The 24,418-nt window shown below is 37.0% G+C and overlaps 1 protein-coding gene across 3 annotated transcripts in view; it reads right to left on the bottom strand.

Moving 5' to 3' along the window:
* Nucleotides 1-6,146: 6,146 nt before the first annotated feature.
* Nucleotides 6,147-24,418, bottom strand: part of LOC106870301 (uncharacterized) — a 31,884-nt gene continuing 13,612 nt past the window's right edge. Inside the window, exons 5-8 of one of the 3 annotated variants that reach the window (XR_016243122.1) lie at nt 23,763-23,891; nt 18,658-18,739; nt 13,871-13,975; nt 6,147-6,377 (exon numbers count right to left, since the gene is read on the bottom strand). Coding sequence is in view for 1 of the 3 variants with exons in the window: in XM_089357481.1 (XP_089213607.1) it covers nt 18,663-18,739; nt 23,763-23,891 (206 nt within the window). In the remaining 2 variants the exon portion in view is untranslated. Of the gene's footprint in view, nt 6,378-8,423; nt 8,479-13,870; nt 13,976-18,657; nt 18,740-23,762; nt 23,892-24,418 lie in introns of all 3 variants that reach the window. The other 2 variants (XR_016243121.1, XM_089357481.1) reach the window with 2 other exon arrangements.

Raw genomic sequence — 24,418 nt, 5'->3', positions numbered from 1 at the left:
TAAATGAACGATGCTGTAAATTACCATATCTATAGAAAAAGGAATAAGAAATTTACGTATGTGATGTTTTGCTGAACTCATATCTTGCTCATTGGTGTGTGTCAGTGATGACTAATTGACAATTCAGCGTAAAAGGAATAACATTTTTTGGAGAGTGATTTAAGGTTATAGATTTTTCAGTGAAAACATTTGTAATTCGTATTAACGAAGTCATTAAGAAATCAGTTGCTATGTATCCGGCGCAGTCTAAACAATGAAAGACTGAACACGTGGTCCTTTATATTGCATAGATTAAACCTTTAGTATTTAAAACTGACCATACCCGGCCAAAATGGAGGCGCGTGGCTTAGTGGTTAGGGTGTCAGCATCATGATCGTAAGATTGTGGTTTCGATTCCTGGACCGGGCGACGCGTTGTGTTCTTGAGCAAAACACTTCATTTCACGTTGCTCCAGTCCACTCAGCTGGCAAAAATGAGTAACGCTGCGATGGACTGGCGTCCGGTCCAGCTGGGGAACGCATACGCCATTGGAACCGGGAAACCGTGCCCATGAGCCTGGCTAGGCTTTAAAAGGGCGCATTTATTATACCCTGCCAAAATATTCAACTTATTTTATGTTCAAACTAACCAGATCTAGCCTCTCACACCTGCCCTATAATGCCATGCTAAAAATAAGCAATCACATCATCAAAATGTTGAAGCTACCAGATAATGCATGACTAATTCAAAATAATGTGAATAAATAGGCGTGGCTGTGGCTGTGGTAAGAAGCTTGCTTCCCAACCACATGGTTCTGGATTCAGTCCCACTGTGTGGTACCTTGGGCAGGTGTCTTCTGCTATAGCCTTGAACCGAGTAAAATTTTGTGAGTGGATTCGGTAGACGAAAACTGAAAGAAGCCCGTCGCATACACACGCGCGCACGCGTGCACACACACACTCACACACACACACACACACACACACACACACACACACACACACACATACACACACACACACACACAGACACACACACACACACACACACACACACACACACACACACACACACACACACACACACACACACACACACACACACACACATATATATAGCTGAATGATTAAAATTAATCAAAGGACATACTAAGTATGTCTACCTGCTGGAATTAACAGTTAAAACTCGTATTTAAATCGCCAAAATACACTGATAATAACTAAAGAAATCAACCGTCCGTAAGCAAACGAGCTAAGACAAACTCTCAGCATATATTCAAGTATTTGGACTCACGTGGACCGGTTTCTGTACTGGCATAATAGCCTCACCTTCCTCAACACGCGTTACTATGGTGTAGCTACGTCCTTGGCACTTAAAGGTTCGGCAAAAAAGACCGATAGAACTGGGGTCGAGTCATTCGATTATAAACCCTTCAAGACAGTGCCCTACGGTAACGCGTGCTGAGGAAGGTGAGGTTATTATGCCAGTGCAGAAACCGGTCCACGTGAGTCCAAATACTTGAATGTATGCTGGGAGATTGATTTAGTCCATTTACCTTCGGACGGTTGATTTCTGTAGTTATTATCAGTGTATGTTGGCGATTTAAATAAGACCTTTGACTGTTATTTCCAGCAGGTAGACATACCTAGTATGTCCTATGATTAATTTTAATCCTTCAGCTATTTAATGCTTTTTGGGAGCCTGCAACCGCCTATATTATTGATTCTGATATTATCATTTTAAAATTGTTACACTAGATAATAATAGAGTCAATATCTTCGCAAATTATTTTTCATGAATTATTTTTCTCGTGAATTATTTGCTCCGTATTGAAATATGTATATATATATATATATATATATATATATATATATATATATATATCAATATAGATATAGGGCAGGGAATTGTCAATTAATTAATAAATTAATAATTAACAATTTATATATATATTTTTTCTTTTTTTTTTTTTTTTCTTTTTACTTGTTTCAGTCTTTTGACTGTGGCCATGCTGGAGCACCACCTTTAGTCGAGCAAATCGACCTCAGGACTTATTCTTTTAGAAGCCTAGTACTTATTCTATCGGTCTCTATTGCCGAACCGCTAAGTTACGGGCATATAAACACACCAGCATCGGTTGTCAAGCGATGTTGGGGGGACAGACACAAACACATACACACATACATATATATATACATACATACGACGGGCTTCTTTCAGTTTCCGTCTACCAAATCCACTCACAAGGCTTTGGTCGGCCCGAGGCTATAGTAGAAGACATTTGCCCAAGATGCCACGCAGTGGGACTGAACCCGGGACCATGTGGTTGGTAAGCAAGCTACTTACCACACAGCCACTCCTACGCCTATATTATATATATATATATATATATATATATATATATATATATATATATATATCTGTTTGTCTGTCTATATATATGTATGTATGTGTGTGAGTGTGTGTGTGTGTGTGTGTGTGTGTGTTTGTTTGTTGTCGCCCCCCCCCCCCACCCTGCCAAAGCATACAACCGATGCTGGCGTGTTTATGTTCCCGTAACTTAGCGGTTCGGCAAAAGAAACTAGTAGAATAAGTACTAAGCTTACAAAGAATAAGTCCTGAGGTCGATTTCTTCGTCTAAAACCTTTTAAAGCGGTGCTCCAGCATGGTCGCAGTGAAATGACAGGAGCAAGTAAAAGAAAAGAATAAAAGAAAATAAGCATTACATCTGGGCTCGATGTAAACAACTTGCACCCTCCCTCGAAATTTCAGGCCTTGCGCCATTTATAGAAAGAAATATGTTTATAACCAGAACCTATAAGAGTGATATTCAGCTGGTGTTGTCTGTGAGCACCAGTAAATCTGGTGGTAGTGGGGGCGTGAATAACTGACAACAAAATGTCGAGGGTTCCAGTTGATCTGATCAACGGAACAGCCTACTCGTGAAATTAACGTGCAAGTGACTGAGCACTCCACAGACACGTGTGCCCTTAACGTAGTTCTTGGGGATATTTAGCGTGACACAGTGTGACAAGGCTGACCCTTTGAATTATAGGCACAACAGAAACAGGAAGTAAGAGAAAGTTGTGGTGGAAGAGTACAGCAGGGTTCGTCACCATCTCCTGCCGGAGCCTCGTGGAGCTTTAGGTGTTTTCGCTCAATAAACACTCACAACGCCCGGTCTGGGAATCGAAACCACGATCCTATGACCGTGAGTTCGCTGCCCTAACCACTGGGCCATTGCGCCTCCAACAACAAAATGATAATTAAACTTACAGTAGACTTCAATGCGCGGCCCGAAAGCATCTTTGCTCCGCCTTGAAAGATTTCCTCCGAAGGCCTTGTCTGCAACCCACTCATCATTGCTATTTCACATTGAAGTTATTTTATTGGCAGAATCGTTAGAGCGTCGGTTAAAACACCCTCCGCTATGTGTTCCGGCTGTTTAACTTCTGAACTCAAATTCTGGGTAAGTTTATTTTTTATCTTTGATCCTCCCAGGGTCGATATGATAAAATACCAGCCATATACTATGGTTGACGATATCGACTGTGCTCTTCCCCAAATTCATGGCTTTGTGCCAATGACGGTGGGTTGGCAGGATTATTGGAACAGCGGATAAAACATCATGCAGTATTTATTATTTCTGAGTTCAAATCCTACCAAATTCAGCTTTGCATAGTATCCTTCTCAGTTTGATAAAATAAAATACCACTCAAGAATCGTTATATCCACTGTACCCTTACCCACAAATTTCTAGCCTTGTACCAATAAAAATGAAAAATTTAAAAACACACTAAAGACGGTGGATTGGCAGAATCGCTAGAGTGCTGGACAAAAGCCTTGTAATGTTTATTTAGGCTCTTTACGTTTTGATTTTAAATCCCGATGAGGGCCAACTTCGCTTTTCATTCCTTCGAGGTCGATAAAGTATAGTACCTTTCATCTACTGAGGTCAAGATATTCGACTATTTCTCATCCCCGAAATTCTAGGTGTTGTATTTTTGTTAGAAACGAAAACTTATTATTGGTCTCAAATTTTGGCACAAGACCAACAAGCTTCTGGGGAGGGGTTAAGTCGATTACATCGACTCAAGTGTTCAACTGGTATTTATTTTATCGACTCCGAAAGGATGAAAGGTAAAGTCGACCTCTTCGGAATTTGAACTCAGAACGTGAAGTCAGATGAAGTGCCTCTAAGCATTTTGCCCGGCATGCTAACAATTCTGCCAGCTCGTCGTCTAAGAAACTGCTATTATTAAAGGACAATAGGAGGCGGCAAGTTGGCAGAATCGTTAACATACCGGACAAAATATTCAGCGACATTTCTTCCGGTTCTTTACGCTTCGTGTTCAAATTCCTCCAAGGTTGACTTCGCCTTTCGAGCTCGATGAAATACGTTCCACTTGAGCAATGGGGCCGATGTAATCAGTTTTCTTTTCCTCTCAAAATTGCTAACTTTGTATCAAAATTAGAAAGAATTATTAAAGAGGTGTATGGCAGACAAAATAGATTTTTGTATTTTCATTTAGTTGCCTCTTTAAGTTCTAAGATCAAATAGCATATAAATGAGTACAGGGTTAACATATTCGAAATTCCCGTCCCTTACAAAATGTGTAACATTGTAGCTAAGTTAGAAATCATTTTCATGCGATACATAGGTGTGGGTCCGAAGGAGCCTTTGGCGATAGAACGGTGCTGCCGTTACATAATCATCAAGCTACGAAGACAATACAACAGGTTGAACAGATACAGTCACTGATATATTTCAGTCTCAAGGACGCATTATATTATTTTTTCTACTCCTATGGGTGCCATAATGGCATCTACTACTCTAAATTTGCTATCTGCTTTCTCTCACCATCGATACTCACTCGGCTTATCTGGCTCTCTTTTTTACGTCACCATTAAGGTGATCTTGCACCGTTACTCACAACCAATCATTTCTTCCCAGAAGTTGTACCCCATTCTGCTAATGCTTTCTCCCTACCGACACTGCGATACAGAAGTTCTAGCTAAACATCGTCATCGTCATCATCATCATCATCATCATCATCATCATCATCATCATCATCATCATCATCATCATCATCATCATCATCATCAAGAGTCTACGAGGGTCTGCAAAATTTATCAACACTTCAACTCTCTTCATGTTATATTCAAGCAGTCGTGAGGTTTTTCAGCTGAACTTACAAGTCGTTAGTTTCAGCTATAGAGCAAATTAAACTTACCTAGCTATACATACATATTTGATTAATCTAATAGTTAAGACAAGGATATTTAAATATTTTAGAGGCATATTCGTAGTCTGTTTCAGCTCCTGCGAATTGAACAGGTGGACATTGAAAACGGTATTAAAATAACATGTATAGAAACGCGCGCGTACGCATGCATACTCGCACACAAACATACACTAATAAAAACACAGTCAAAACAGCTTTACTGACTAAATCGTTATTAACTAAACGGTTTTCTTTACTAAACAGTTTTATTGTCAAAACAGTTTTATCGAATAAAGGATTTTTAACAAAGCAGTTCAACTGAATAAAAAATTCTGTTGTCTAGTTTTATTAACTAAACAATTTTATTGATTAAGCAGTTTTATTGACAAAATAATCCTAATGGCGAAACAGTGTTGTATAACAACAGTTTTAACTAAAGCGATTTCTTGAATAAAGAGTCTTTTTTTGTTTTTGGCAAAACAGATTTTTTGGAAAAAAAAACTGTTTTACTAAATAAATAATTTATTCCACTACTTAGTGCAGCTACTCGTGGCAGCCGAAACTTACGTCCAGTCAATAATTTTGTTTAGTTTGATATAAAATAAACCTAGCTTCTTAGTCTGTTCTGAGTTGCGTGTCTTTGGGTTTTGGCGCTGATGAGAAGATAACTACTTCGAAATATGTGCATCCACCAATCGAATAAGGGATGCTCTGAACTAATCACAGTGCTTTTCACCTTTTTACCTCTAGCGTGAATATTTCTTCATAACAAAAGGGCAATGAAAAGCAATTTTACGGCTTCAATTACCTCTCAATCACATTTGAACTAGTACCAAGTTTATTTTCCTATGAGTCAATGTTTAGCACATCTATTCATAATGAGCTTCTTTGACTAATCAGTTTCATGAAAAAAAAATATAGCATAAAAAGTATTACCGAAGAAACAGTTTAAATAACTAAAGTTTTATTGCCAAAACTGTTTTACTTATTAACGGAAATATAAATAATATTTTTACTCGAGATTAAAAAAATCCCAGAATTCCTTCTCTGTATATTGCTTGATGATTTTTTTAAATGGTTGTTGAATGTTGATGTTGAACAGACAATGTCTTTGTCTTTATACTAAAGTTTTCGAATGGCTTATATTCTTCGGTAGATGATCAATACTGCCGTCTACAAAATAATAATAATAATAATAATAATAATAATAATAATAATAATAATAATAATAATAATAATAATGAATCTCTAAATGCTGGAGATGTAAGAATTTCATGTGGCATTTTCCAGGGTAACTCACTATCACCACTCCTCTTCTGTCTAGCCCTAATACCGCTCTCAAAATTGCTCAATGATGCACAGTATGGTTATAAAATATTTGATAAAAATATAAATCATCTCATTTACATGGATGATTTAAAGCTCTTTGCAAAAAATGACCAACAACTCAAAGGCCTACTAGCGATTGTTAAACAATTCAGTGATGACATCAGGATGCAATTTGGCCTTGATAAATGTGCAAAAGCTACCTTTATCAAAGGAAAAATGACAAATACATCTAATGTGAACCTTGACCAGCAAAATGTCATAAAAGAGTTAGAACCAGCGGAGAGCTACAAATACCTAGGGGGTAATTGAAGGGGACAATATCAAGCACTCAGTGATGAGGGAAAGGATCAGAAGAGAATGTTATCGCAGGGTGAGAGCAATACTGAAGACAGAGCTGAACGCGAGAAACAGGATCGAAGCGATCAATGCTCTAGCCATACCAGTCGTGACTTACAGTTTCAACATCGTTAACTGGTCAATTACTGAAATATGTAATGTTGACAGAAAAATACGAAAACTGTTGACAATGCATAGAATGCACCACCCTAAGGCAGATATAGAACGTCTTTATCTGCCAAGAAAAGAAGGAGGCCGAGGACTTTTACAGCTGATATTATCAATGAAGGTAGCCACAATTGGCCTAGACACCTATCTGAAAAACTCTGAGGACTGGATGCTAAAACTTGTCTTAAAATATGAAAGCAAGAAAGCATCTTACTCAGTAACAAAACAGGCAAAGGAATATCTAAGTGAATTCCAATTGCAACAAATTCAAGAATTAGACGAACTAGAAACACCTGCAGAAAAAGCTAAGCGCTTGAAAACCCGTGCTAAAATTGCTGCCTTAGCTATTATGACTGAAAAATGGTATGGAAAACCTCTCAATGGCAAATACCCAAAGAGAGCGAATAATGCAGATATTGACAAAGCCCTTACCCACCAATGGTTAATGGCCTCTGGCTTGAAATCAGAAACGGAGGGGTTTATCATAGCAGCCCAAGATCAATGCCTACCTACAAAGAACTACCAGGCCAACATATTAAAGAACGGCAGCTCCCCATTATGTCGTATATGCCAACAACAAAATGAGACCATCGATCATGTTGTCTCCATGTGCAGTCTGCTTGCGCCTACAGAGTATCTCAACAGGCATGATAGAGCTGCACAATATATTCACTGGGTAATATGCAAAAACCTGGACCTGCCCCATGATAAAAACTGGTGGGAACACAAACCACCCCCAGTACTTGAAAATGATCACATTGCACTCCTCTGGAACTTCACCATTCAAACTGACAGAAAGATAGACGCAAATAGGCCAGACATCATACTGAAAGACTTCAGACAAAAATCATGCCTCCTCATTGATATGACTGTCCCAATCGATATAAACGTATCTGTCAAGACCTACCAAAAACTGAGCAAATATAAAGATCTTGAAATAGAAATTAGCAAAATGTGGAATCTGAAGACGAAAACAATACCTATTGTCATAGGTGCCCTGGGAATGACAGCGAAACGGGCTGATTACTACCTAGATCAGATTCCAGGAAACCCCAAAATGGCTGAAGTTCAAAAAATAGTGCTCATGGGAACTGCCCATATCCTACGTAAAATACTGTCTATGTGATCTCAAATTTTAAAGCAAACACATAATTTTCTTATGGTTTCTTAAACATTCACTTGAACAAAACTGTACAAATCCAAATATATGGTACCCTAGGCATAACACCTACATGAACTTCTAACTTGTTGTCTCTTGAGGTCTCTGGGTGAGACTTGGATTCAACTTGTACAAATGCAAAACAAAAGTCAAACATAAAATAATAATAATAATAATGATAATAATAATGATACTTTGGAAGGTGCTCGAAAAATAAGAGGTGTTACCTTAGCTCACTGGTAGTGAACAGCTGACACCGTAGTACATCTCCAGCGTTAGAAGCTGTGCAAAGGCAATAATAATAATAATAATAATAATAATAATAATAATAATAATAATAATAATAATAATAATAATAATAATAATAATAATATTAATAGTAATAATAATGAAAGTGAGATGAAGGAAAGTTTTAGGCAAGAATATCTCAAAAGAACTATATTAATTATGGGAAGTAGACTCAATGTAAAGAACAAGATCACAGCAATGAACTCATGGACTGCTTCTTTGATGCGATACGATGCAGGTGTCGTTAGATGGACAAAGAATGAGCTTGAGGAAATGGATAGAAATACCAGGAAAGTAATGACAATTAACAAAGGACTGCACCCAAAAAGTGATATTGATAGACTTATGTACCTAAGAACAAAAGAGGAAGAGACCTCATAATATGGAAGATTTGTGTTGCCAACGAGAGGAATAGTTTGGGATGGCACATCAAACAGCAGTATGAATCCTTGCTTGGCGCGGTTAGAAATAATAATACGATACCTACCGAAATTGTGTCGCACCCAAAAACATTAAAGAAACGAAATAAAGAACAAAGAATAAACAATTGGAAAATGAAAACAATGCATGGGTAATACCCCAGAGAAATCGAAGAGAAAGACAAGACTAACACCAGGAGATGACTAAGAAAAAGTGATCTGAAAGGATGCACTGAGGCACTGATATACAGCTCCCAGGAATAAGCACTCAGAACTAATAACATCAAGTTCCAAATAGATAAGAGCGGTAAATCGCCCCTTTGTAGGAAGTGTGGCAGCAAAAATGAAACAATCTCTCTTATTGTGTAGCAAGCTGGCCCAAAAGCACTACAAAAGGAGGTATAATAACGTGGCTAAGTTTGTTCACTAGAGACTGTATGAAAAGTATGGTCTGGGCAGAGCACAGAAATGGTGCAAACATGAATCAGAGGACGTCACTAAGAACGATGAATATAAGATCCTGTGGGATTTTACAGTCCAATATGACTCCCCAATCGATCCTCAGAGACCAGGCATGTTGTGATAGATGAAAGAATATAGGAAACCATGATCATAGGTGTCGCCATACCTTGGGATGCACGCGAAATGACAAATAGGTGGAAAAGATGTGAAAATACAGACTTCTAAAAGATGAAATTGCAAGAATGTGGGCAGTGAGGAGAATAACAGTTATTCCAGTAGTTGTAGGGGGCACTCGGAGCACTGACAACCAGGTTTGTGAAACATGTCGGAGAAATTGAAATTGACATGAAGGCAGAGCAAACCCGGAAAAACTGGTCTATTATGGACAACTAAGATTTCGAGATTGATGCTTGGGTGTTGAATGTCTCCCACGATCAGTTAACATCCATGTACGAAAGCTTATAATTCGTGGAAATAGACCCTGTGAAACCTCTGACAACAGGCTGCTGTCCGCTCTCACAGAATCAACCAGAGCAAGTAAGACCTAGAGCTCTGAGAAGTAACATAATAATAATAATAATAATAATAATAATAATAATAATAATAATAATAATAATTATTATTATTATTATTATTATTATTATTATTATGTGTGTAGTTACTGTTAGTAATGTGTAACCAAAAGAACCAAAGACACTGATCCGTCCTGGCCATGTATTAAATATAACGAAAGGAATTTTTTTTTTATCTCAATAAAAGAAATAAAATCTTTAAACTTTTAATATATTCTTGTGGACATAGATTTTTAATAACTGACTGCTCGAATCTAAGGCTAATGTATGAAGGGTTTCCTGAAATTTGATACACAATTAAAGTTAAATTATGACTTTTTTTTCTGTATATTTTTAGTTAAGTAAAGTTGTCGCTTTTCAGAAGAGTAAGTTCTTCATATAGATTTTTAATAACTGACTGCTTGAATCTATGAGTAATATATGAAGGATTTCAAGAAATTTGACACATAATTAAAGCTAAGTTATGTTTTTCTCTGTATATTTTTACTTATGTAAAGTTGTCTCTTTTCAGAAGAGTATATTCTTCTGGACATTTTTCTTAGAATGTTTTCAGACGTGAATTCCAGCCCTATGTATATAACTCACTTAACACGTGTAAGCCAATGAAACAGTATGGTTGCTGAGCTAGCTTGTATTTGAAAACTGTTCTCATTAAAGATCAACTGTTTCCATAATAACTCAAGCAATCGTAAAATTTCGAGCAACGGCAAAAGTCTCAGACATATATTTGCGTGTGTGTGTGCGTGCGTGTGCGCGTGCATGTGTGCATACGTACGAGAGTGTAAACGTGTGCGCGTGCGTGCGTGCAAGTGTGTAATTTTAAAAAAGTCAAATGAACAAATCAATTCACATAGCTCAAAGATTTGCGTGAGCCTGCTTCACCTACTATCGTTAGATGTGCGTGATAGCATTCAGACAATCACTGCAAAGAAGTAAGCAATAAGCGCACAACCTCTCAGGAAAGTAAATAAAAAGTAAATAAAATAACACTTTTCTAAGGAACACACACACACGCACACACATACTCCCACGTACACAAACAAACACATGCACACACATACATACATACATACATACATACATACAGACAGACAGACAGACACACAGACAGACAGACTTACAAACACGTATTTATGTATGTATGTATGTATGTATGTATGTGGACTATGTTATCATCCGCAAGTGTCACATCTATGATATTTGTAATGTCAAGTCCTTTCATGGATCGGAATGCTGGACAGACCACAGTCTGGTGCGAGCAAAGTTCCAGATGATGATTAGAGTGAAAGAGAGAAGAGGGCCAGTTGGCATTCTTTGGCGTCTGAATGTCCACAAGATATATGATGCTGTGTTGAGGAAAGAGCTTCAGACTCGCTTGTCTAGCATTGAAGATACTACAGTATGGGAAGATTTTCAAGACCAGGTTCTTCAATGTGCTGAGATATGCTACTGCCAGACACAGAGACTGGTTTGATGAAAATGATGCTGAAGTTCAGTGGCTATAGGTTGTAAAACGCCATGCCCAAAATGTATTGCTGCACAGAAGACTTTCAGCTGTGCAGCAAAATCTAGCACTTGCTCACTATAGCAGTGTAAAATCACTACGTCAGCGATCTCTCAGGAAGATGCAGAACACATGGTGGCAGGATCTTGCTCGCGATACATACACACACACACACACACACACACACACATCTATATATACTCTTTTACTCTTTTACTTGTTTCAGTCATTTGACTGTGGCCATGCTGGAGCACCGCCTTTTGTCGAGCAAATCGACCCCAGGACTTATTCTTTGGAAGCCTAGTACTTATTCTATCGGTCTCTTTTTGCCGAACCGCTAAGTTACGGGGACGTAAACACACCACCATCGGTTGTCAAGCGACGTTGGGGGGACAAATACAGACACACAAACATATACACATACACACATATATATATACATATATACGACGAGCTTCTTTCAGTTTCCGTCTACCAAATCCACTCACAAAGCTTTGGTCGGCCCGAGACTATAGTAGAAGACACTTGCCCAAGGTGCCACGCAGTGGGAATGAACCCAGAACCATGTGGTTGGTAAGCAAGCTACTAACCACAGATAGATAGAAAGATAGATAGATAGATATATGTGTATATATATAAATTTTATAAGGAATATTATATATATATATATGTGTGGGTGTGTGTGTGTGTATACATATTTACATACATGCATTCACACACACACACATACACACACACACACACACACACGCAACACATAATGTTCTCAGTAAAATATCATTTGAAAGGTTTTCTTCTATCAAAATCTGAGTTGCAATGAATTTATTTGTTTTACTTTTATACTTCAATACTAAATGCATGCCGAAAGCTGCCTGATAATCTACAGATAATATTTCATTTTTACTTGCTCTATGTCTGCAGGTCTGTTATTTCAAGTGGTTTATAGCTGCTTCAGGTATTTCATATTTCAGTGATGTTGTTTGTTTCTTACAACAATGTGTGTGTATGTGACTATCTGGAAGCGTGCGTCTGTGTGACTAGGTGCTTGCGTATGACTCTGTGTGTGTGTGTGTGTGTGTGTGTGTGTGTGTGTGCGTGTGTGTGTGTGTGTGTGTGTGTGCGTGTGTGTGTGTATGTGTGCGCGCGTGTGCACTCTTGGATACAAATATAAAATGATAATGAGAAAGAGAAGGTGGAAGTAGGAATATTTCTGGCGTCATATGTATCAATGTGCTCGACTGTATATACATATGTGTATTTGTGCTTATACATACATGAAAATATATATAAACACATACGCATATATATATATATATATATATATATATATATATATATATACATTCTTTTATTATTTTATTTCTTTCAGTTATTTGACTGCAACCATGCTGCAACACCACCTTCAGTCGAAGAAATTAACTCCAGGACTTATTCTATCGGTTTCTATTACCGAACCGCTAAGTTATGGGAACGTAAGCACACCAACATCGGGTGTCGAATGGTAGGGAGATAAACACAGACACACAAGCACATACTTACATACACACACACACACATACACACACACACACACACACACAAACACACAAACACACACATATGTATATGTGTATATATATATATATATATATATATATATATATATATATATATATATATATATATATAGGGAGAACTCATAAAAAAGAAGACGAAGACAGTGGTGTAGAAAACAAACAGATGTAGTAGTATAACGCTCGGGAGTCATACATATATATATATATATGTCTAAAGTCATGCACACACAAGAATACACACACGCATATTTGTGTGTGTATTCTTTTATTCTTTTTATTCTTTTCTTTCACTTCAGTCGTTTGACTGCTGCCATGCTGGAACACCGCTTTAAAAGGTTTTAGTCGAACAACTCGACCCTAAGACTTATTTCTTAAGCCTAGTACATATTTTATCGTGTCTTTTGCCGAAACACTAAATTACGGAAATATAAACACACCAACACCGGTTTTCAAACCGTGACAGCGTGACAAACACAAAGACACAGACACACACATACATACATATATACAAATATATATATATGTATGTATGCATATATATATATACATATATATATATATATATATATATATATATATATATATATATATATATATATATATGTATGTATGTATGCATATATATATATATATATATATATATATAATTATGTGGAGATCTCTCACACCATGAACTTTAACATACTTCTCAACATTCTGAAGAGATCAGCCAAACCATTTTGCATATTGAAACGATCGTAAATGACTCATTATATAATCTCCACATAATTAAATCAATGGCTAACTAGCCCAATTGACTTGCTTCTTCTTGTGTTTGTTTCTCCATTCTCCACATAATTATAATTATAAACTGCGGTTTAAACAATAAATTACCTGCCTCTGGATACCTTCTAACGAAGACGGTACCCACACAAGTAATCTCCAGGAGTGCCTTCGGATTTAACTATCCGCTGGTTGCTTAGATACTTCAGACTACCCCTGAAATATTGAAGCAATCCTATCATTTACCTATATATATATATAAATTTAAAGAATAGAGTAAACGCATATTATAACTGCATACGTGTACCAAGCGTTATGTCTTCTAGTGTAATTTCATGCCGATCAGTAGGGAATTTGGTTGACAGAAAGTGAAAGAAGCCCGTTGTATATATATATATACATATATATACACACATATATAAATATATATATATATATATACACACACATACATATACATATACACACACATATTCACACGTACACACATATATGTATATATATAAAAAATATAAAAATACATAAACATATCAGTGCACATAAACATACATGCATCCAACCAAGCATATATACATACATATTCATATATATATATTTTTTAAAGAATAATAACAACAAATATATATATATATATATATATATATATATATATATATATATATATATATATATATATATATATAAATAAATATATATATTCAAAAATCTACACAAACACATATAGTTTCATTCTAAAATGTGAATGTATACACACACACACACACACACAGAGATACACGTGTATATATGAACATTCATACACATACATTCGCACACACATATATATTTATTTTATGTATGTGCTGTTACGCGTATTTACATAGAGATTCATACATAAAATTATACACTCCTTAGTACGTATATAAATACTGTCGATGTATGGTAATTAGTAATAAAGTGGAGGGATATATATATATATATATATATATATATATATATATATATATATATATATATATATATATATATATATATATATATATTATATGTATTAATCTTCTCCAAGTAAAATATAACTCGGATAAAATAAATTGGTTAATAGATATGTATACATATATGTATGCATGTGTGTTTATGTATGTGCTTATGTGGGTATACACAAGATTAACCCCATTTATAATGCCTTTTTATTACATAACATTCCTCTCCAATTTTTATCGGATTTATATTATCCTATCGTCTCCTAATTCTACACTCTGAATTTTCTTTCCCCTTTTTTTCTTTTTTCTTTTCTCTTCTTCACTTCTTGTCCAACGGACTATCTGGTAGCGTCCTATTCTCTAACGGTTTTTTTCAAATGAATTACGTTATAACCTTCTCTAACTATAGTTCTCATATTCGATTATAATGTCTTACGTTTAAGCTGGTTCTCATAGTAAGTTTACATTTTTAACATCGCCGATTCCTATGGATCGCATAAATTGTAATTCTTCGAAACATATGTCGGAATAAAAGTATGCAGTTATAATATGCGTTTACTCTATTCTTTAAATTTATATATACTCAAATACCCAAAATATCAAGGAGTTTCTACCTCATAAACAGGAGTTACACCACGGTTATTTTGTGATCTTTGCTACCCCGGTATCTATCAACCAATTTATTTTATCCGAGTTATTTTTTACTTGGAGAAAATAAATACATATAATAATAATATATATATATATATATATATATATATATATATACAACGGGCTTCTTTCAGTTTCTGTCAACCAAATTCCCTACTTACAAGGCTTTGATCGGCATGAAATTACACTAGAAGACATAACGCTTGGTACACCTGCGTTTTCTACTCCATGTATATGGAATACATCCTAATGCTAATTTCTCCAGGTTGACCATCAATGTATATCACAAATTCAACAATGTTGACAGATTTTGATATCGGACACTCTTCTGACATTAGAGTTCCAACTGTTCTGCTCAATTTCCAACCCAAGATTACACCATCCCCCATATTTCTCCTGACGAAGGGATATTGAGCACGAAATAAAGAAATGTAAGGCAAAGTGCATGCTGTTTTGTTGTCTTCATTTTTTGCTTCCATGTCTACCTTTCAATTCACATTGTACATATGCATATGTTTATATATGTTTATACACTTTTATAATGTATTTATGCATACACACTCACACTCACACTCACACACACGCAAACACTCACACACACATACACACATACATACACACACACACACACACGCACGCACACACAAATACTTACACACACATGTATATATATATATATATATATATATATATATACAGATATAGATATAGATATATAATAAAGATGTTAAAGTTGTAAAAGTGATTCAATGCTTATGACATTTCTTAAGTGTATATCGTTTAGAAAGGGCATAAGCAATTTTTGTGTTTTTGTCCTCAGGTACAAATCGTGAGTGGAGGCGCAATGGCCCAGTGGTTAGGGCAGCGGACTCGCGGTCATAAGATCGCGGTTTCCATTTCCAGACCAGGCGTTGTGAGTGTTTATTGAGCGAAAACACCTAAAGCTCCACGAGGCTCCGCCAGGGGATGGTGGTGAACCCTGCTGTACTCTTTCACCACAACTTTCTCTCACTCTTTCTTCCTGTTTCTGTTGTACCTGTATTTCAAAGGGTCAGCCTTGTCACACTGTGTCACGCTAAATATCCCCGAGAACTACGTTAAGGGTACACGTGTCTGTGGAGTGCTCAGCCACTTGCACGTTAATTTCACGAGCAGGCTGTTCCGATGATCGGATCAACTGGCACCCTCGACGTCGTAAGCGACGGAGTGCCAACAACAAATCGTGAAGCATATATGATGTGTGTGTGTGTATATATGTATGTAATTATGTAATTATGTATATATATGTATATATACATATATTTATATGTATGTATATATATGCATATGTATGTGAGCTGATGAAGGAGATGTTTCTATGTGGCTTGCTTGTTTGTTGCACCTTGTTTACCATTTTGTCCATGTTCTTTTGCCACGTCATGTACCCAGTTATGTATCTATATGTACATGTGGATGAAGGTATATACATACATGTACATATATATGCATATACTCATATATTGTTTGTATCACGACAGAACGCACGCGTTAACCTTTATACAGTATGTTTTAACTATTTTTCTAACGCGACTCTCTCTATCTCTATATCTATCTCCCCTCTCATTCTTCCCTCTACTGTTCTTCGCCTCTCCCTGTCACTATTATCTCTCTCTCTCTCTCGCTGCTCGTCTTTCGCCTCTCACTATTACTACTATTATCTCTCTCCCTCTATACGTCTCGTTGCTCATTTTCGTTCTTGGACTCCTCAAGCTCGCACGTACTTCTTTGCTCCTCCAGTTCGTGCCTCACAGCGTTCAATACATACACACTTCACCGTTTCGTTTTCCTGTCTTGTTTTCCGTCCGCCACTACTCTCCATGAAAACAATTTAATTTGTGTTCGTGGGAAGAACCATTTTAACGATGCGTACTGCTTTTATTCTTCGAAACGCCGGGGTTTTAATGGTGGCAGCTGATGAAGGAAATGTTTCTATTTGGCCTGCTTGTTTGTTGCACCTTGTTCACCATTTTGTCCATGTTCTTTTGCCACGTCATGTACCCAGTTATGTATCTATATGTACATGTGGATGAAGGTATATACATACATGTACATATATATGCATATATTCATATATTGTATATATATATATATATATATATATATATACACACATTTAATATAAGAAAGCCGTAATACTGTAGTATTACGGCTTTCTTACAACACAGCCACGTTAAGAAGGATATAAAGATTGCTATTCTATAGTTCTACTGTTTCCGTAGCTAATATCCGATTTTTATTCAGTTCACCAGGTAGTGGTGTCTTATTAGTCACTATTTTTGTATATAGCAATGGAAGCAAGGTTTGACAGCGACAGAAATTGTGGCTACCTGTCTATAATGAAGCGCAAACACACTGATATCACGCGATCACGATACGATTTGTAAGAATCGAACGGTTTGTAAATATCTAATTGTTAAAGCAGAAACAATATTAGAAAAGTTATTCTCATTATTTTTTCAAACACACTCACACACACGCGCGCATAACCCGTAAAAGTTAGGTGGTAGGAGAAATGAATATATATTTATTTAACCGCGTGACATCCTTGGGGCTACGGCCGTTTCGCAACCAGCCTCATGTAGTAGTAATTTTAGTGTAGAAGAAATTATACTTGCATTCTTGGCACTATACAATCCAATGAGTACAATCGCTGGTGTAACTGTAACTATGATGTTCCGGTGATCTCAAGAGCTAGGTTTCTTTATCTGCATTGTTCTGTGCATATACAATTATATTGTATAATGCTGAGCATGCATATTAATGCAAACATGTAAACATAATTCCTTCTACAATGAAATTATCATTTCATAAAGAATGTTGCGAAACGGCTGTAATCCCAAGGATTTCAATTGGTTAAATAAATTATTTTTATTGTCTATATACTCCTCTTAAGATAATTTCATTCACCGGATCTTCTGGGATTCAACTGCATGGACACTATACATTACACTTCTTTGTACTGGATTATTATGTGAACTGTTAGCCGAGTCCGTAACCGGACCTTTCTGTGATAGCCACACGATTCTCTGAATCCATATCTTACACTACAAATTTACACACACACACACACACACACACACACACACACACACACACACACACACACACACACACACACACACACACACACACACACACACACAATCACATTATATATATATATATATATATATATATATATATATATAATATCAGAACTCATAGATAATACTTATCCATATATATTTATATATGTATATATTCACAAACTTTGGTTATTCTTTGATTGAGATCTTCTTAGTATTCGCTTTGGATTTTTCTTTGTATAAGCTCGATCTTCCTTCATTGGACACTGAAGAATATAAAGAATGATTGCCTAAGGTCTCCAAAAATATAAAAACTTGAATTACAATCAAAGAAATTACTTATTGAGTGATGGCGGTGGTGGTGATGATGATGATGATAATGATGATGATGACGACGACGACGACGACGACGACGATGATGATGATAACGGGAAACGATAACCTTCCATGTAAACATTTTCTTCTATTTTGTATAATTTGATTTTGTAAATGAATAATCTGGTGTGTTTATTTTTAGGTATACAATAAATTTCCTTGCCCTAGGTGTCGGGAAGACAACCGGCAAGAAATGGAAACGACATTGAAGATAATGATAATTTCTTTATTTACCAACAGAGGTATAGATGACTGGGATGTCATAAGGACGGGCAACAACTTGCGTGGGAATTTATAAACAGGACGACGAGAAAGAAATGGAGAAGATAGTGAAATGCGATAAAAGTATATATAGTATATGTGATAACATGAATGGCACAGTCCTGAAACAGGAGAAACTCCAACAAGGACAAATCATGAAATCCCACAAATCAAGGATTACCCTCACAGCAAAAGTCACGAGCTCCCTCGCAACTCTTGCTCTCCAATTTATAGGATGTTTAGAGAAATTTCATTCACTCTAATCATTTTTGCCTCCTTCATCCATTTTTTCACAAATTCACTTCTCTCTCAATCCTCACTTTCCTTTCCAAGTGGGACTTGAAACAAGTTGATGAGGGCTTGACCGAAGAGGAAGGTGTCTTTGCTCAATCCCTTCAGCCTCGTCCACGACATAATCTTTTTCGCCGTGGCCACTAGACAGAGGAACACCGCTTGCCCTGCTTTGTTAAAGGTGGATGATAGGGCAATCCTCACGGTGGATTCGACCGATAGTCCGATTCGTCTCACACTCGATAACAGCTGTTCGACAGGTCAGCAATACTCGGGCACTTGCACGAGTGCGTGCAGAACGGTTTCGTACCCCTGCGCGCATCTCTGACAGTCCCACATGGCAGCGCTTCCGTGCCTGTAGAATTTATCTCGAACTAGCAGTGCTTTTCGGTAGCACTACTAGGCTAGGGATTTCTGGAAGTTATTCATGATAGTACTGGATCTACAAGTCCTCTGAAACAGACTAATTAGTTCATCCTCGTCGACGTCTAGAGTTTCCCCGACAACATCATCGCTCTTACACGCCACCAGATTTCTATATATTGATAGCATAGAACTTCCACCGTCCGTACTGCCCGACTGGTACAAGGCAGTGAGCATCGAACGACATTTAAGATGCCAGGCACCTAATTTTATTGTTGTTTTTTTTTTACCCACGATTGCAGTTCCGTTAAAGAGATGAGCGATTGAAAGACGTGTCTTACAAACGGGAAACACACTACAATAATGGTTTCAAATTTGATACATGGCCAACTATTTTAGTGGCGAGGGAAAGTCGGTTACATCGAATCCAGCGTTCAATTGGTACTTATTCCGTCGATCCGAAAAAGATGAAAGGTAAAACCGACATCGGTGGAAAATGAACTCAGAACGTAAGGAATAGAAAAAAAGAAAAAAATACCACAAAGCGTTTCACCGCCTTTTTTTTGCCTGACGTGCTAAGGATTCTGCCAGACGATGACGACGAGAACGACAACGACTATGATGATGATAATGATGATGATGATTGTGATGGTAGTGGTGGTGGTGGTGGTGGTGGTGGTGCTGCTGCGGTTGAGGACTCCGACGACGACGATGAGTGTGTGTGTGTGTGTGTGTGTTTGGGAATGAAAATTGAAAATTGTCGTAACCTAATTTACTGTTGATTCTAAGACGAGACATTTTCTTATTTTATCAAAAACAGTTTGTAATATAATATAACTGATCACTTTAACATAATTAACAAAGACCTCGAAAACCCATGAGAGAAAAGAAAAAACATTAAAATTCAATATCTTGGCATAATTTAATTCTCTTTCGTATATATTCCCTCATCATCTTATTTAATAAACACAGATTTAATCAATTTATACAAAATGCAGAACACAACAATCAACAGTAGCTAATTGTTCTCATGAATTACAGTTTTGTGGCACATCTAATGAGATATTTTATAGATTAATGATAGCTTCATCATTTCGTACCCCCTTTCAAATTAATCGAGCACACCCATGGTACGACAAATACAATCCGAAGATCCGTTGTTTCAGATATTTACTGTGCCTTTTCTTGAATACCATATTAACCCATTACCTACCAGTGATCTCATATGAGATCACTTAAAAATTACAAATTTCTTAATTATCTGTCAATATTTACACATGTCTAACCTTTTTGCTATATCTACTAGGTATATTTCTCTGATATTCAAATGAGGTTTGCTAATTTTTCACCCAATATTTCGCTTATTTCTATTTAAAATGTTATTTTGATCATTCCAGTGTGCTTCTAAGGCTGTTTTATGCTAGAAATCAAAGTTTCATTAAAAAATTCTAGTTAATAGAATTATGGGAGGTAATGGGTTAAAGACCCTTTTTGTGCCCTTCAGGTCCATACTGAGGATTCTTGAAGACCATATTGTATGTTCTTGTTCTCAGTGATTTATCATATGAAATGCAGTGTGGTATTATAGAGATGCTGCTTGCCGTCCAATGCGCCAAGCAGTGCAGAAGACCAACAGGTTATCGTACTTTTGGTTCATGGTTCAGTTTGATTTTGTATACCTCTGCATTCTGGTGGAAGCTTCATTGAACATAGGATAGCTGCAGTTACAACGTATTTGATTATAAATTTGCTGTATCAGGGCTGACGGGGAACTAAACAATGACAATAACCGAACTATGAATGGACTGATCAATCGTTTCATGATACAGTCAGTTTGAGTTATTGTTTAAACTCAAATACATTAAATTCAAACTCGAAAATTGCAAATAAACCTTCCATACACGTGCACACATACACAGGTATATGAAACACACGTCATACTTTCACATTAAGCACAATCATCATCATCATCATCATCATCATCAGCAGCAGCAGCAGCAGCAGCATCATTACACCGTTATTACCAAAATCAACTACACACGAGCCAACGACGAAGCCTCTGTGGCAGTCATGGGCAAACGGCAGCCAACAGGAGTTTCTGAATGGCGCACTTAATAAAAAATTACCATGAAAAGTTCGGCCCGCCTAATAATGAACCATGTATTATGCGGCCCGCTTCTCGGAAAAGGTTGCTTATACTTGCTCTATTAAGTCGTGTGATCTGCAAGAAATAGCAGCCAAATCTCTTTCAAATCACCCTCTACTGAGATAGAAAAGGGCAGACCGGATATTGTGGTCCTGGATTCTTTATATATAAGAAAATAGATTGGATGCTCTCGGCTGGAATGCTTTTTGATCATAAGTCTTGTCCATGAAGGCTGACCTGGGGCTAAAAAAGCAAAAATTTTCAACTTCACGCCACTACCGCCATCTTCACCACCACATTTATCACATCAACCAACACCAACATCAGTATCACTACTTCCAACACCACCAACACTGCTATCATCATCATCATCATCATCATCATCATCATCAAAATCATCGCCATCATCTCCTCTGTAACTTTATCTTTTCTCTCTCACCACTCCCTCCTACATTCTCATCATCATCATCATCATCATCATCATCGTCATCGTCGTCATCATCGTCATCGTCGTCATCATCATCGTCATCATCATCATCATCATCATCATCATCATCATCATCATCATCTCTGTAACTCTCCCTCCCTCTATCTTTCTTCTGTCACCACTTCCTATAATTTCGTCCGCCACAATCTCTATTTTCTTACCACTTCTGTCCACGCCGCTCACCATTTTATATTTCTGTTCGATATATCATCTCTTTCTTTCTTTCTTTCTTTCTTTCTTTCTTTCTTTCTATTTTTCTTTATCTCTTTCTCTCTCTCTCTCTCTCTCTCTCTCTCTCTCTCTCTCTCTCTCTCTCTCTCTCTCTCTCTCTCTCTCTCTCTCTCTCTCGTCACCTCACCCCACACTAGGTTTCTCTCTCACAAACGTTTGCAAAATGTTTAACCAGAAACAAATGCATGCCGACGTATCTATGGTAACATCTTCCTTTAATCTTTCATTCTTTCATTCGCTCATTCATTCGTACTTTAATATATTCTTTAAAATATAATCGATTCTTCTTTCCCTCTGTATGTGGGTGACGAGTAGTGGGGAAAGTTAGAGCGGAGCAGAGGAAGAGGGGGGGAGAAGAAGAAGAAGAAGAAGAAGAAGAAGAAGAAGAAGAAGAAGAAGAAGAAGAAGAAGAAGAAGAAGAAGAAGAAGAAGAAGAAGAAGAAGAAGAAGAAGAAGAAGAAGAAGAAGAAAGGCGGACAAAGAGGAAAGAGAAAGAGGAAGAAGTGGGGGGAGGAGAAGGTTTAGAGCGTTGGGAAAATGTGTTGTTTTCTGTGTTCAAATCCTATCAAGGTGAACCTTGCCTTTCATCCATTCGGGGCCATGATACATTAAATTACTTGTTTAAGTAATGGGGTTTACTAGCGATGGTGGGGGTAGTGGTGGTGGTTGTAGTAATAGTAGTACTATTAATAACGATTTCGAATTTTGATACAAGGCCAGCAATTTCGGAAGAGGGATTAAGTTGATCACATCGACCCCAGTATTCAACTAGTACTTATTTTATCGACCCCGAAAGGATGAAAGGCAAAGTGGACCTCGGCGAAATTTGAACTCAGAACGTAAAGACGGACGAAATACCGCTAAGCATTCAGTGTGCTAACGATTCCACCAGCTGCCGCTTGAGTAGTTATGTTAATAACAAATCCAAAAATGGTGGCGGTAGTAGTCTTAGTAGTAGTAGTAGTAGTAGTAGTAGTAGTAGTAGTAGTAGTAGTAGTAGTAGTAGTAGTAGTGTTGGTGGTGGTGGTGATGATGATGATGGAAAATATTAAATAACAAATGTACTAAAGGCAAAATACACAGCAAAACAAAACATAGATTAAAATAAGTAGGCATAAAATTATTTGCTCCATACTAGTAGTTCCGTTATAGGTGTCACAACTGGCTTCCTGCTGTGTCCTCACACATTTTAAAAGATTGCCCTGCATGCTTGCAATCTGTTCCGTCAATTTCTTGACACGTTTACGTTCCTCGTTCAATTTTTCTGGAAAAACAAATATATATATATTAATAATAATGATAATAATGGATTTCATTTATGTGCCACCAGGGCGAAGGATGAGGGGGACGATACAAAGACAGACGTAAAGTGTGGGAGTTTACTTTTAATGAAATGTGTGCGTGTTTGCGTGTATGTGTGAGTGAGTGAGTGTGTTTGTATGTGTGTGCGTGTGTGTGTGTCTTTGTATCTGTCCCCGCCACCGCTTGTCAAACGATCTTAATGTGTTTAAGTTTCCGTAACTTAGCGGTTCGGCAAAAGAGAATGATAGCATAAGTACCAAGCTTAAACAAAAAAAAGCACTGGCTACGATTCGCTCGACTAAAATTCTTCGAGAGGATGCTCCAGCATGGCCGCAGTTTAATGAATGAAACAGGGAGAAGGAAAAACACAAATTTCTAATCAGTAAACTGAATTTATTTACAAGGCCAGAAATTTAGGGGAACGCGGGTTAGTCGATACTACCGACCTTAGTACTTGACTGCTACTTTATTTTATCGACCCCTAAAGGA

The sequence above is a fragment of the Octopus bimaculoides genome, chromosome 9 (genome assembly GCF_046866305.1).
Source record: "Octopus bimaculoides isolate indiv1 chromosome 9, ASM4686630v1, whole genome shotgun sequence".
Taxonomy (NCBI): domain Eukaryota; kingdom Metazoa; phylum Mollusca; class Cephalopoda; order Octopoda; family Octopodidae; genus Octopus; species Octopus bimaculoides.
Note: the sequence above shows the minus strand (reverse complement) of the source record. Positions and strands in the feature narration are given on the sequence as shown.